This window comes from Stegastes partitus, unplaced genomic scaffold (assembly GCF_000690725.1).
Source record: "Stegastes partitus isolate 25-593 unplaced genomic scaffold, Stegastes_partitus-1.0.2 Scaffold564, whole genome shotgun sequence".
In the NCBI taxonomy this organism is placed as follows: domain Eukaryota; kingdom Metazoa; phylum Chordata; class Actinopteri; family Pomacentridae; genus Stegastes; species Stegastes partitus.
The window spans coordinates 196,186-211,771 of NW_007578295.1; the positions used below are offsets into that span (position 1 = coordinate 196,186).

A 15,586-nucleotide genomic window follows, 5' to 3' on the forward strand; every position below is an offset into this window, starting at 1 on the left:
AGGGATATTTTTGTTCTTTTGATATTTAGGTTTTACACTGAATTTGAGAGAAACATGAAGTAGCAAGAAAACATTTTTCATCCCCTCTGAGATAGTTTTATATCAACAGAAATGATTGTTTTCAAATCCTATCCTATTTCAGGATCTCAGACCTGCTGACTGTGAGCAGCTGGTTTGTACTGACCGACAGGCTCATTAATACTCCACACCGCCTGGTGGCGGTAAGGCACCGACTCGTTATCTGGAAAACCGCCAATTAGGAGGAGGAAGAAGACGAATGACGTTCCACAAACAGCCTGTAGTGGGCAGAAACCCGCCTCCGCTGCGTCCAGACTTCCGCAAAACACCAGAAGAAGAAGAAGAGGAGCCAGAGACAGCAAATACCGCACCTTCGACCAAGGTAAGCGAACAAAGACTAACTAAAGAAACACGGAAATAGAGGAGTAGAGGCCAGTGCGTCGCCCGCTCCCTTTAGCTGATTGTGCCACAGGGTGAACAGGGAGGGCCTCTACCGTCCGCTGGGCCGTTTCTGAACAAACCACTCAAGCTGTTTGAGCAGATAAGTAGCTAGCGCTGACTAGCTAACTTTCACTTAGCTTTTTGCTTCGGACAACTTCGAGCTGTTTCGCTGGTGAGAAGGAAAACCAACATTTTCCGGTGTTGGCTTTCAAAATACTTCTTTTCTGTTTACGAATTGTAGACAAACCCTACTTTTCCATACAAGGACCTTTACTTTGGAGGAAGTGTGGGGTAGGAATTACGCTGTCCCGGGCTGACTTGACGCAGCCAGGAACTTTAATAGCTAACTAGCTAGCTAACTGATGCTAGCAGGTAAAGACGTTTATTTATGAGGCTCCGGGTTAAAACGGAAACTTATAATTCCAACAGGTATTTTACCTGAGGTGATGTTAAATACTTCAGGTGTTGGTTTAAACTGCTCTCCGTCCACACTGCTTCGCTCTGTTGGACGCGGAGGGTTTGCGGTGCTGACGGCGACGTTGCAACCGAAACCAACGACGTGTTGTTGACGTTGGCAGGGCCGGTGTCGGACCAGCCGGACTCATTCCGTTTGTCTTGAATATCCACCAGCCAGGCGGGTCTTTTGGGTTTTTTGTTCAGTCATAACAATCTGTGGGTTTGTGTTATTTACAGTCTGCAGGAAGTAGCTGATTTAATACAACAAAAGTTAATTTAGTGCGAATTAATGAAGGGAGACAGAACACCTGTCTGTGGGTTTGGTCTCATGGTTCAGTCCTGAGCCTGTTTGGACTCCCTGTGTGTCACAGAGGGCTCCAGCAGCAGGAGGTTGCCTCATCGTTTCTTCATAACTGCTGCAGTGTGAACTGGCAGCAGACCGTATTGCTTTCCTTCCTCTTTTTTCTGGGACAGCAAACCTCTGATTTCATTGTTGTTTCTTGCAGCTCTGCGTAGGCTTGTTTACTTCACAGGAACACAAAGGTTTCCCAGTTGAACAGTTTCAGACCTTATAAAGAACCGTGGAGCTAAAATTACATTAAATTTCCAACATATCGTGGCTTTCCTGATTAAATCCACACAAGGAGACATTTACACGCAAAATGATGGAATTTAATTGAATATAAGAAAGTGCAAAAGGTTTTGCTTCTTTTTTTTAACTTTCTGCTCCAAATTGTAATAATGAGTTCTGTGTCAGTTACACTTTGAGGAGTTTTGAAGCTTCAACACGTCCCTGAAAACGTAGCTGTAAACACCAGAAGTTTGACTTTTCAGAGTTTAGATGAAGTTTTATTTTTATTTGTTTCAGTCAGATTTTAGTCAAGAAGCACAAAAGTATGTTCATTTATTCACTCAGTATTTAAACAGTCATGTCAGAGAATGGGTTGATGGGAGTTTTGGCTCTGTGGGCAGGTGCTACGTCTGGACATCTCCATGAAGCTTCTCAGCAGACAGAAGCATGAAGAGCTCTGAAGCCGTCCAGTAGACGCTGACTTTAGATAAAACTCAGTGGTCTAACACCAGCAGATGGCACCACAGATCATCGCAGACCGTAGAAGCTCCACACTGGACTTCAGACATGTTGGATTCTTCACTCATCCACCAGACTGTAGGACCTACAGCAGTGTCTTGATGTCAACAGTCGTAGCTCCTCTCTAGAAGACGTCTGTGTTCAGTGGATCTTGATGTTCTGACACCAGCCTCAGTCCTTGTGAACATCCTCCAACTTCTTGTCTTTTCTTGACAATCCTCTCAAGGCCACAACCATCCCTGGTGCTTGTTCACCTGTTCCTACCACACCTTTGCCTTCCAGTCAGCTTTCCACTGAGATGCTTCATGCAGCTTTCAGCAGAGACCTTCTGTGGAGGCTGTTGATGATCATCTTCTGCTGCCTTCTCCATGATTGTTGCTGCTTGTACTGAACTAGACCAATACATACACGGTATATATACTGTTTTTAAAAAAGAGGCTTTTTGGGCAGATTGTTCTAGTTTTTGTTCTAAATCCACGTTACAGATCACACACACTGTTAACTGTCATGAAAGCGAACATCTGGAGCCCTGATGGAGCACATCTGCGTCCACCAGTCCTCCATGATCCCATCCCAGTTCTTCTCCTCAGTGATGCAGTGTTTTGTCTTGGTTTTGTGTTTCCCTGACTCTCTGCTCAACTTTATCATATTTGTACCTTTCTCAGGCAAAGCATGGCAATGACCGGCCAGAGCTCGTGCTCCTCCATGAGTAACCACACCAAGGAGCGGGTCACAATGGCCAAAGTGACCTTGGAGAACTTCTACAGTAACCTCATCGCGCAGCACGAGGAGAGGGAGATGAGGTAACGTCCACCCAGCCCTCCACACTGCTCCCTGCTTTGATTATTATTCAGCTGTAAAGCATTTTCAGGATGTAACTCACAGTGAAAGATGCTGAAGGTTTGTGAATAAACTGGTGCACACAGAAACCTTTTTTTCCTCATGTTTGATCGTTATTTAATTAGATTTGTCCCCATATAATCAGACAAACCTTCATATGAAGTAAGACTCTGAGAGAATACATCTGACTGAAGCAACACCTTCTGTCTGTAGTTTCCTCTTTTCTCACTGTTCCAACTTGCAGCTCGACTGTTTGCTGTGCTGCTGTCACATGACTGGTGTTTGCAGGTCTAACACACACCTCCTGCTGACTGGGGTCTTGTTAGGGGCTTTTGAGCAACACATGTGCACCGTGAGACAGAATAATGAAGCATACTGGTGCTTCTAACATGATGTGTGCACCTGTAGGGGCATCAGTAGTGCACAGGGCTGGTCCTGGGTCTTCAGAGGTTCTACCTGTTGCCAACCTAACTCATGTACTGGGATGTGTTCGTAGCACTTTGGCTGTAAACAACGAAGAACAGTTTTAATGGTCATTATGTCTTTAGGCAACAAAAACTGGAGAAGGTGATGGATCAGGAGGGCTTGGCTGATGAAGAGGTGAGCAGCACACACACACACACGTGCACTGTTGAAGAACTGAGTCTGTGGCACAGTGTTGGTTGGATTTCAGGATGTGAGGGAACATTGCTGCAACGTTTGTGAGGTTTATTTGTTCTGAGTGAACAGTCAGCAGCTCTGATCGTCTTCACTGCTGTTCAGAGCTTCTAACACTGTCATGAGTTATTGTTAATCTGAATGACTGCTGATCGTGGTTTTTAGTTATCGATGTAGAAATAAGCGCTTGAACAACGTTAAATAGCCAGTCAGCGTACTGAAACGTTCTCTCTGTGCTGTGAAGAAACGTATCCGCCGATCGGAGCACGCCAGGAAGGAGACGGAGTTTCTACGCCTGAAGCGCACTCGACTGGGTCTGGAAGACTTTGAGTCCCTGAAGGTGATTGGCCGAGGAGCTTTTGGAGAGGTAAAGGCTTTGACATGAATATGGGAGCACAGTTCATGTGTGCTGGGTTTGGGTTAGCTGAATATCAACCAAACATTAGAATCAACCTCCTCAGCATAGGAACACCTGAGACAGAGCGACTCAGTGGTTTTATCTGTGGTTAGAGAGGTGTGCCTGTACGTCTGCTCATCTGAACCGTCTGTGGTGAAACCCTCAGTGTGTGTAGCTGAAACACACCTGATCTGATAGGACGACAGATGGCTGCGGTTATTTTCATGAACACTGTTGTGCCTCTAGGTCCGCCTGGTGCAGAAGAAGGACACTGGTCATGTCTATGCCATGAAAATCCTCAGAAAAGCTGACATGCTGGAGAAAGAACAGGTGAAGAAGCTGCTTTCACATCACACACACGTTTGTTCTTGCATCTGTTGGACGTGTTTGAACCCACGTGTCCCGGTCTGTCTTCAGGTTGGTCATATCCGTGCTGAGAGGGACATCCTGGTGGAGGCAGACAGCCTGTGGGTGGTCAAAATGTTCTACAGCTTCCAGGATAAGATGAACCTCTACCTCATTATGGAGTTCCTGCCTGGAGGTATGACCCTCTGCTCTGTGGTGCTGCTGGGAGCACAAACCAGCTTAAATGGACTTCACTAGTACCTGATGGCTCTTGTAGGCTGTAAAGTTCCAAGCCCTGTGAAACTAGAAGGAGTGATGTCTCATATTAAGCACCGGCAGAGTACTGTCTTGTTTAGTGAATGAAATGAGCCTGAACTTGGTCCTCCTCAAAGTTTCTGACCCGCCAGAAAGGTGCTGTGGTGCAGCCGGCTCTGCTAACTGGTGGTGTGCCTGTTGCTTGTGTTGCAGGGGACATGATGACCCTGCTGATGAAGAAGGACACTCTGACAGAAGAGGCCACTCAGTTCTATATTGCAGAGACGGTGCTGGCCATCGACTCCATCCACCAGCTGGGCTTCATCCACAGAGACATCAAACCAGACAACCTGTTGCTGGACTCCAGGGTGAGCGGGGCTCAAGCCCGCTTTAGTTTTTGCGTTACTTATTTATCGTGTTGAGAAAACCAGGTTTAGGCTTCAGCACCCAGTTCTGGTGGCATTGTTATGAGTTCTGAGTGTTTTCTGTGTTATTTTACTAACTGAATAATTAATTGAAAAACTGTCAGTCCTGAGACGAACCCTGGAGCTGCCACAGCCCCGGTTTGCTGTCTACACAGGTGAGTTTGAGCTGCTTTGCAGACATCCCACCTGCAACAGAAGCATTTTAGTTTCAGCAGATTCAGAGAAAAGTCATCACTTTCTTGGATCAGAACCATGGAAACCCGCCACTGTAGCTTCACTTTGGTGAAGTAACCGATCAGCATTTATGAGCTTGAAGGCTGACGTGGTCGGCTCTTCTTCTCTGGCCGTTGTCTGAAGAACAGAACCGAGCTCTGCACGGTGCCGTGTTTCAGGTGTTCTTCATGTAGACGATGTGCTGAGATGTCCTGATGTTGTTTAAACCTGCTGCACTTTCAGTTTGTACAATCGTGTGTTCTGTGTCTCTAGGGTCACGTGAAGCTGTCTGACTTTGGTCTGTGCACTGGGCTGAAGAGGGCCCATCGTACCGAGTTCTACAAGAACCTGAACCACAGCCTGCCCAGTGACCTCAGTAAGCAAAGTCAGGCAACCCCATCTATTTACTACATTACATCTTTACATGTGTAGCTTGCATGCGGCTTCAGCCACTGATATTTGCTCATGTTTGATCACTTTATTTAGCCACCACTCTTATATTCACAGTAGTGAGCGGCCACAGTGACTCCTGTTCACCTGCAGGAGTACGTCTATGCTGCTCAGACCAGCCTCTCCCAGACCGGCCAGGCTTCTGCTAGCCTGACCTCAGTCTAGCATGTCAGTCTTGTGTCTGAATCAGCACCGTGGTGAACATCCTCCTCCTCAGTGCTGCTCTTTGTTCACACTGAGGATGAGAGAAGCAGATGGCTTGCCGGGCTGTAGGAGTCCGATGCTGCTGCATGGTGCTGCTACACTCTGAGAGGCTGGATGTGGTACATGCAGCAGCTCTTAGTGTGTCTCAGTAGTGACAGCGGTTGGATGAAGCAGCAGTGTTACGTATTCCATGTCTGGAAAGAGCTTTGTTGTCACTCAGTCGTGTCACAGCTTCTAATGCGACGTCCTCTGTGCAGCTTTCCAGAACATGAACTCCAAGAGGAAAGCCGAGACCTGGAAGAGGAACAGGAGGCAGCTGGTAGGTCCAGTGTCTGGTTCCACTCTGACAGCACTGCACTGACTTTGTGTTCACACTGTTGGATGTGATGTGAGGAGCATATAAACACATACACAGGTTAAAGGCAACGGCGGTCCAAATGCTTTGCTCAGAAACCAGTCAGACCTCAAGACTCTTTGTTTGGACTAAAACCTGGCATTAAGTGTCCAGATGGACGCTTGACTCTTGATGTTTTCTTAAAAAAAGAACATTTGGAAGTAATTCTTGAATTAATTACATCTTTTTGTCATTTCCGGCTGCACAAAGCAGCACTCTGGTGTCGCTGGTTCTGAGTATTTTGCTTCTTTTGTTAAATGGAAACCAGTCGATACACGTTTTAATACAGTGAATAGGGTTCCTGTCTTACATCCATGTAGGTCCATCTTTTAACTCATAAACATGTTTCTAATAAGTTTTCAAACAACGTAAACCTCAGTGGACATCAGTAAATGTTGTTGGCACTGGAGGGCAGAGCTCTAACTGTTCCACCCTATTCATCATGAGCTGCTTGATCCAAATGAGAAGTTCTGACTCTAAACTATGACATCCTTAAGACCAATATATAAATGCAATTTAAGGTGAAGTCAGATGGAGAGAAACTGATTGAATGTGCTCAGCATCCATCAGGTGTTTCACACCAACACGCTGACGAACATAAAGCTCGTTTACATTCTGGACTTACCTTCTGTATGTAAATGTTGCTTAGACGACTGCTAATTAGCGCTCTGTCGCTCCGTCTTCCCTCTCTGTCAGGCCTTCTCCACCGTGGGAACCCCGGACTACATCGCCCCGGAGGTCTTCATGCAGAACGGCTACAACAAGCTGTGTGACTGGTGGAGCCTGGGCGTCATCATGTATGAGATGTTGATAGGTAATGGAACCAGAAGCTCCGTGGAACACCGTCTGTGCTTTGAGTGGCTTCAGTGCTGTATCAGTGAAACGTGGTGTTTTGCTGTTGCAGGCTACCCTCCGTTCTGCTCAGAGACGCCTCAGGAGACGTACAGGAAGGTGATGAACTGGCGAGAGACGCTCACCTTTCCTCCAGAAGTGCCTATATCGGAGAAGGCCAAAGACCTCATCCTCAGGCAGGAACACACCTCTGCTCTCCTTCATCAGTCTCACTAGTAGTCAGTGGTTTAGGTGATGCTGATGTTGTCCATAGAGCTGTGTATGCATGATGCTCAGTGAACATGTCGTGTGCAGGTTCTGCTGTGAGGAGGAGCACAGGATCGGTGCTGTAGGCGTGGAGGACATCAAGTCCAATTCTTTCTTTGAGGGGGTGGACTACGATCATATCAGGTGGGAATGATTAGAATGCATCCGTGTTAATAAATTGGTATAACGTGACTAATTTGGAGGCTGCAGGTGGATCGGTGGTTAGTACCGTGGCCTCGCAGCTAGAAGGTCGCCGGTTGGCGTCCCGGTGAGGACCTCAGCTGCATCCTGTCCACCTGGCTGCTCCGTGGTGCCCTCTGGAGATGTCGACCTTCAGTAACCTAACTCCTTCACTCCTCCGGTTTGTGTTCCAGAGAAAGACCTGCTGCCATTCCCATAAATATCAAAAGCATCGACGACACTTCAAACTTTGATGAATTCCCTGATTCAGACATCCTCACGCCAACAAGTACGCCTCCCTTTACGCTTTCACACTCTTCATAGCTTGTGCCTCTGTTGTTCTGTCTGACGTGATTGAACCCGTTTACCGTTCTTCCCCAGCCACCCAGGTGTCCAATCAGACCGAAGCCGATCTGAAGAACAAGGACTGGGTCTTCATCAACTACACCTACAAACGCTTTGAGGGCCTGACTGCTCGAGGAGCCATACCGTCCTACATGAAGTCAGGGAAGAGATGAGCACGGTCAGACGGGCTCCTACCAACACCCCTATGAACCCTGAATGAGTTGTCCAACCGCCTGCTACGTGAGGAGCTTCAGCCCTGAAAGGAGAACTGTGACTCTGCTCTTTGTTACCGGAGCGACGAGGAGTTCTTGTCTTACAGGCCTCTGCAAATAATAAAGGGCCTTGTTGTCATCCCTTGCTTTCCATAGGAGACTCACCATAGGAGCTGCTGTCTTCGTTTCTGCAGGTCTTCACTTCGATGCTTCCGAGGGTACCTATCTTCTTCCTGCTCACACAATAAGACTGAAACGGGGTGAAAGTCTTTCTATCCACTTGTTTTTTGCACCAGTGGATGCGGTTGGATGTCTCGACTCCTGATACCAGCATCATTTACATTCCCTCTCTGTAGACCAGCACCATCCTGTCAGACCTACCAAGGGCTCTTCACTCCTTCCACCGTTTTTACGTTGACTCATCAACTCAAACTTTGCATTAAGTCGTTACTTGAAGTGAATCAGGTGCTCTTCAGGGATGCTGTCCAAATGTTTCTTGTTGTTTCCGACAAGCTCTCGCTCTGAGGCTTCTCTCCAGTGCTGCTGGCTTCCTCCGGTGACCTAACCAAAGACTGTGAGCTGAATGACGCTTCTGCTTGATCTGTCTCGTCACTTCCTGTAACTTAGAGTTGTACTTTTATAGATTTGAGATTTGCAAATTCTGCTTGTTGAAAAGTGTGAATATATGAGAATTATGCTATGCTCTGCTTTTTTTTTATAGAACGAACACAAGAGTCTTGTTACAGTTTGAGGATGATCCATTTATGTTCAAACACCGACGTGATGAACCTCCGGCCCGGTCCGGCCTCCAGCCCTTAGACTGTGTGTGTGGACTGGGAGTGTGAGTTTAAAGCCACCAGTCCCTCATCAGCGTCGACCTTTTATTGTACGGCTGCACTAACAGCTTTTAAACTATCAGTTCATATGTCTGGTATTTTCACAGTTGATCCAAGGCGACACTCTCGTGTCTTCTTTCTCCAAACAGTCTGAAACTTACTGAAAATATTATATGTAGACGAATATCATCACAGCTGAAGGCGCTGAACCAGCAAATGTTTAAAGATAGCCTGAAATGATTGTGTGCTGTTACGATGGTTGCATTTTTCTGTCTTTTGCTGCAGCTTGTTCGTGTCTACGGTCGTAATGTCTGGCTGCAGTTAAGGGCTTTTAATTATGAATTGATCTGCCAACTATTAGCAAAACATCAGAAGATCTGGTTTAAGACGAGGCGATGTTTAGCGTGTCCACACGTCAGCGTGTCACTCAGACCACGGATTGTGCCAACTAGCTTAGCGTGGTGTAACGTAGCAGAAAACATGGAATATGAATGGCAGTGAACCCGGTTTAGTGGTTCTGTTACTGATCCAGATGGAAAAAACCCAACTAGCCTGTACCTAGTGATGGCTTCACATGGTGGGTTAGCTGTGGCCCAGTTCTGTTGGTTTCCTGTTCAGTCACCACCGCAGCCACAACACAGCGGCGTGCTGACCGTCTGAGGAATGTTCCTTCGTCTGAGAGGTTTTCATCTGTACCAGCGGTTGGTTGGAGGGGATGGAGGGTTTTCTAGCGTCGCTACGTTAGGCTGTCGTCTGAATGTGTGTGATCATGATTATTTTAGAGACACTTGGCGTGTTGGCTCCACAGCGCCACAGACCTGGTGGTGGAGTCGTACAAGCACAGGGCTCAAGGTTTTCCAGTGAACACAATATCCAAATGCTGTCATTTAAAATGAATGTAAATGAAGTTTTATGGAGAATTTCTTTTCTTTCTTTTCTTTCTGAGGGGCTGTGTATTGTGTTGTTTTGTTTTTTTGCCACAGTAGTTTTAAATGCTGCTTGTGTGAATGAAGCCTGGACCGGACATGGTTTTCTTTTTTTATTTGTCGTGACGGGTAAGGTATGCTGTAACCATGGAAACCCATTTCTGCTGTAAACAACAACAAAAGAGAAACAAAGGGAACGGGAACGAGTCAGAGCCATGAGCGGGGTTTAGCGGTGGCTTAGGGTTTAGGTGCTAATTTAATATTTTTTCAATTAGAAATGGGGATTTTATCTAAAGTTTGGAAAAATCGTGACAGTTTTTAAGTTAAACTAAAAGTCATCAGTACGTCGCCATGCTTGTGTTGAGACGTACTTTATGAATCAAACCTTTGACATTTTCAGATGTGGTTAGGGTTAAAATGATGACAGCAGAGATGGCCTTCCATGCCGACAGCGAGGACCTTCTGTCTGGACCGTAGTGTCTGCAGGTAGTGTGTAGATGAAGCACAGCACATTGTACCACTTTTTAGAAAAACACAAACATGCAGTGGAGCTTTTTTCTATGGCAGGGGTCAATTTTTTTACACAAACTGTCTGTTGCTGGGATGCTCCTGCCCTGCATGCTTTAACCAAACAGCAGTCGCTGCAGCAGCAGAGCACATGGAGCGCCTCTTCTAGTGATGCTGCCACCTGTGGCAGAGTGTGTGTGTATGTGTGTGTTTCACATGATGTAATCAGAAACAGCGATGCAGCGTCGGATGAAGGCCTGCGTGCTGTTTTCTGCAGGTGGCGCTCAGATCTGTGCTCTGCTCCTGTCATCATGGACCACGTAGGTCTGAGTTAGGGTGTGGGGAAGGTGGGTGTACATTATTTAAACCACTGTTCTCTGTGTAGCGTGTGGCTGTTGTATTGTTTTCTGCTATTTGACAATGAATTACTCTGCACTTACTGTGTCGTGTCCTCACTCGCAGCGTTTGTTGGTGTTCATCAGGACTGAGATGCTCAGTCTGCAGCTCAGGGGAGGGTCGACATGGTCACACTGAGGATGGGGCTCCATGAAGCTTGATGAGATGTCAGGAATGTCCAGCGTTCAGCTGTTTACCATCATTGTTTCTGCTGTTGCTCATAGGTCACGCTAACATCTCACTCTACACATTTCTAGTAGAGATTCAGGAAAACAGCCATCATCTCTACACCTTAATCCTCACCAGGGTCATGGGGGGCGGAGTCTATCCCAGCTGACTCAGGGTGAAGGCAGGTTCACCTGGACAGGTAACCAGTCTATCCCAGCTGACTCAGGGTCTACTTTTTCTTGATAGTGTCACAAATGACACAAAGACTAAAGCTTATGCATCCCAGCAGGCTTACAGTGGTGAGCCTGCAGTTGGAGAGCCCCCTAAACCAGGGCTCTCAAACTGAACTTACCTGGGCGCCGCTGGAGGTGGAGTCTGGACGAGGCTGGGCCGCATCAGGTGTTCCACAAAGAAGTACACCTGATCCAATCTGCTCAATCAGGGGTCTCAAACTGGCGGCCCGCGGGCCAGGTGATGTTTAGTGGCCCCTACTTGACAGAGTTTAGCGTGAGTGCAGCCCACGGGTTCTTCTCACACACATCTACACAGTCGCTGCTCTGGCGTTTCATGTTTTCATCACTGTGGGCTGCCGTAGCTCAGCTCGTGACAGCAACATGAATCACTGGAACACTGGTCACTGGAAACGTGCTCTGGGAGCTTCACCGAGTGGAGGGAACACACATCCTGTCACCCAGAGCAAATGGGTTCTGTGTGAGAAGCTCTTCTCCACCAGGAGCTCTAATCAGTCAGAGTGCAGGTCCAGACTTACTGATGAGCATCTTCAGGCCACACTGAGGGTCTCAGCTGCTTCCTCCATCAAGCCAGATGTAGCTCAGCTGTGTAAGAGGAAGGAGTAGGTCGGAGAAGCCTGTGTTCTGGAGAACCGTCCATGTTCTGAGTTGTTATTAATGAAGATTGAGAAGATTGGATCAGTTGTACTTTTTTAGTACTTGAACCTCTTCTTTGTGGATCACGTGATGCCCACCCAGACTCTACCTCCAGCGGCCTCCAGGTAAGTGGAGTTTGAGAGCCCTGATCTAAAGCCGCCTCCTGAACCTTAACCGGCCCGGTCTTGTTCTAGGTCTTACAGTTTATGGCCCAAAACCACAGATAACAGATACATGTCTGGATGGTGTCCCACTTTATTAACTCTGGTAACATTTACATATTCATTAGTGTTTACATGATCTGACTGATACAATCCAAAATTTAATTCTCAATCAAAAACTTCTCTTAATGAGAGGCAATTAATCAAAACAACATCAACAGGAACCCGTGTAGGTCGGGTGTGAGTTCAGGGTGACTGCTGGACGCCGATCCAGCGGCGCTGAGCGTCAGTGTGGCAGCACCTGGTTCTGGTTCTACCTGTAGTTCATCAGGTACACCAGTCTGTGAGGCTGGAACTTCTCCCGACACAGCGGGCACTCCGCCTGTCAGGACGACACACAAACACATCGCTATGACACATGAGCAGGCAAAGGGTCAGGCACAGAGAATGAAGGCACTCTGGATCACTTCTTCTAACCACCAGCGTTCCCACATGAAGGCTCGCTGGGATCCAGATGTTTAGCAGATTGTTCTGGGAGCAAAGCAACACATCTTCTTCTCTCCTGGTCCTCATCAAGAATAAAGAAGAATAAAGATTGACTGAAAACCTCTGGGCTAGCTTGTGATCATGGAGGACAGGTTCTAGTTAGCTGATGTTCAGATTCAACAGGCCTGCAGGGATCAGACCAGGGTGATGCTGGTGGAACCCAACCCACATGAATGTCGTCATTTACTGGTAGCTAAGGAGGCGATGACGTCGTCCAAACAGAGCGAGGTGGGGCTGGACAGCATTTCACCTTCAGTGAATAAAATCATTATTTAAAAACTGCATTTAGTCTTTGTCTCATAATAAAATGAGTTTGAAGATCTGAAACATTTGCACGTCACAAATATGTAAAAATAGACGAGATCTGCTTGAAGCTTTTATCGGTGGTGGTTAGAAGAACGGAGATGAGCATCGTCCACAGCCGACCCAGTGTTTAAGGTCACTGCTGCGGTTCTGGAGGCGGGTAACAGATCACAGATATTCCCTCCAAAGGAAACTATCGTCCTGTTTTCTCAGGTCTGAATTAGAATCCCTGGTCCGGCCTCCTGGACTCCAACCAGAACAGAGATTCTGATCTACGTCACAGCCGACCTGCAGCTCGTCATTTACTTCAGTTCACAGCAGCCTTTCATCTGTAATGTAATGTCGTCTTCTAGCTGCTACTACCAACAGACAAGCCGAAGCATCACTGATGGTGTTGCTGTCAGCTCATGGGGAACCAGTGGTTCTCATCCAGTCCAGTTCTGCCAGATGTCTGTCCTGTGTGTGCTCTACACAGAACCCCGGGCTCCCTCAGCTTCTGAAATACTTGAGTCTGATTGCTGAAATGAATAACTAACATTCGTAGTGTGGACGTGAGCCTGACCTTGGTGTTGCACCACTCGGTGATGCACTCCCAGCAGAACAGGTGTCCACATGGGGTGGAGGTGGTGTGTCTCCTCTCCTCCAGGCACAGGATGCAGCGAGCAGCTCTGGGGCTGGAGCTCTGAGAGTGCTGAGGACTGCAGACAGACAGTTCAGAGTCAGTACCAGTACCAGTACCAAGCCAGGTGTTACACGGGCCTGGTTTCTAGAGATGATCAGTGATGAATGGAAGTCATCCTGATATTCGTTTGTGTTCAGCTGCTGGCAGAACAGGAGGAGCTTTCAGAACCTGTGCAGGCTGCTGGAATCACAATCAGCTGTTTTCACCTAACATCCTGTATGGACATGAAGAAATGTGCAGACGGGGTCCAAGCGGACGGCCTACACGGTTCTGGTGCTGGCCCTGTACCTGAGGGTCCGGTAGAGCTTCCACTCCTGCCGGGCTCTCTGTCTCTGCTTGAAGTTGTTGAGTTGCAGGCAGACGGTGATGAGCAGCTGGAGGATGGACACGACCCCCAGCAGCCTGTAGCTGCTCCTGATGGAGGCGTCGGCACCGCTCAGCGCCAGCACACGCACCTACACACACACACACACACACACACACACACACACAGAGACACAGAGACAGACACACACACACAAACACACACAGAGACACACACACACACACACACACACACACACACAGAGACAGACACACACACACACACACAGAGGACAGTAGTGTAAATATAACCATTCCTCTCAGCTGAAACGTGCTGCTTCATCTTTCTACTGTTTCATGTCCAGGTTCTTGCTCTTAATGACGTTGTCCTAATGAGCCTTCACTGACTGTTCAGACGGTTTAAAGCTCAAGCTGAAGGCACTTTGGTGTCACTACATAACCTTCTCCACCGTCTACGGATCAGTGAGCTTCGTTCCAGGTCGTCAGTCTGTGGGTTGGAGGATCTCATGGTTGCTGAGTGGCACTAGATGTGAAGACCTGGAGAATTTATCAGCTTCAGAAATGTCCTCAGCTGACAACTGCTCACCTTGACCAGACCAAGTCCTTTCAAGTTCAAACCTCTACTAGTAGCAGAAGGCCGCCCCAGCCTTTCCAAATGCCACCATCCAGCACTGTTTTCCATTTTATCAGCTCATGTTTGAGGTCATTAGAGGAAGGCTTTGGCTTTATTCTGGTAGATTCATGGTAGCAGCTTGAGGACGTTCCACCTTCACTCAAGAGGCTTCATCAGCTCTGACTGACTAGCTGGGAGCTCCACATACTGACATCCTGAAGGAGACGTCAACACCTGAGTTTGGGTTTCAACTCCTCCTTCGGGATATAAGATGCTACGATTAATGTAGAAGAACAACCATGACCTGGAGGACTGAGGATCTTCACAGACGGTTTGGCTTTACTTCATCTAGAAGTCATTTCCAGACCTGTACAATCCTCTGCGCAGCACTGGAACACAAACAGCGCTGTTCTGTCATGAAACCACTCACGTAGCTGATGCCGGCCGCCCTCTTGGACAGGTGATAGAAGGAGCCGCTGATGTAGAACAGAGCCACGTGGAGCCGGTGCAGGAGGGCCAGACCCTGCTGGACAACAAACACAGCTGGCAGACACGCCCTCCTCTGGGGCTCCGACAGCAGCCCCACGGCCCGGCCCACCCGCCCCCTCAGCCAGGCCTCCAGGCTCCACAGCCCGGACGCTGGCTGTCGCCGGCGGACACTGCGGTGACCCTCCTGAGCGGCCTCCAGCTCGTTTTCCAGGCACACCAGGAGCTTGTCCAGGAGATAAGGAAAGAGGGCATGGCAGAGGATGAAGAGGCCTCGTCTGGCCCGAGACGGGATCTGCTGTTTAGTGGGGTCCACCTGGATAATGCCCACGTACTCTTCACCCAGAGTCTGATAACCTGGAGAGCAGAACGACACACTTTAATAACACAGAAGTGAGCTGCAGGAACTCGTGTCAGGTTCCAGCTTGGTTTGCACTGCAACTACCTGAGAACGTTGTCAAGCCGTTGTAGGCGAGATCTGCCAGCAGCTCGATCTCTCTCCTCCAGTCCAGCCATCGTCTGGACCCTACAGAGACAGAGACACGCCCAGTGCTGAGCTTCACACACACATGGTCCAGGTCTGATCAGAGCTTCATTAGCTTCTGTTTCCATGACGACTAGCTCCTCACCTGTTGCTTCAAATGCAACGTAACCAGACTGTATGTTGAAGTGACGAACAGCTACAGTAAACATGTGAGCCGGCTAACGGCGACACCGGACCTGCAGCACCG

General features: G+C 48.1%; 2 protein-coding genes across 3 annotated transcripts in view; one reads left to right on the forward strand and one right to left on the reverse strand.

The window, feature by feature from the left end:
* The first annotated feature begins 319 nt into the window (after nucleotides 1–319).
* stk38a (serine/threonine kinase 38a) lies at nucleotides 320–10,729 on the forward strand. Of its 2 annotated transcripts, none has more exons than XM_008288555.1 (14): nucleotides 320–400; nucleotides 2,671–2,808; nucleotides 3,394–3,445; nucleotides 3,747–3,869; nucleotides 4,146–4,229; nucleotides 4,317–4,440; nucleotides 4,713–4,867; nucleotides 5,411–5,522; nucleotides 6,049–6,110; nucleotides 6,882–6,999; nucleotides 7,090–7,213; nucleotides 7,332–7,427; nucleotides 7,658–7,752; nucleotides 7,845–10,729. In XM_008288555.1, the coding sequence occupies exons 2-14, from the start codon at nucleotides 2,678–2,680 to the stop codon at nucleotides 7,979–7,981; spliced, it is 1,413 nt and encodes a 470-aa protein (XP_008286777.1). In that variant the 5' UTR covers nucleotides 320–400; nucleotides 2,671–2,677; the 3' UTR covers nucleotides 7,982–10,729. The 2 variants fall into 2 exon arrangements, with proteins under 2 accessions (XP_008286777.1, XP_008286779.1); XM_008288557.1 differs by having other exon boundaries at nucleotides 5,411–5,513.
* A 1,248-nt stretch (nucleotides 10,730–11,977) lies between these two features.
* Nucleotides 11,978–15,586, reverse strand: part of pex10 (peroxisomal biogenesis factor 10) — an 8,197-nt gene continuing 4,588 nt past the window's right edge. The window contains exons 2-6 of the mRNA XM_008288561.1: nucleotides 15,301–15,381; nucleotides 14,800–15,212; nucleotides 13,721–13,887; nucleotides 13,313–13,448; nucleotides 11,978–12,283 (exon numbers count right to left, since the gene is read on the reverse strand). Of these exons, the coding sequence (XP_008286783.1) occupies nucleotides 12,215–12,283; nucleotides 13,313–13,448; nucleotides 13,721–13,887; nucleotides 14,800–15,212; nucleotides 15,301–15,381 (866 nt within the window). The 3' untranslated portion in view covers nucleotides 11,978–12,214. The remainder of the gene's footprint in view (nucleotides 12,284–13,312; nucleotides 13,449–13,720; nucleotides 13,888–14,799; nucleotides 15,213–15,300; nucleotides 15,382–15,586) is intronic.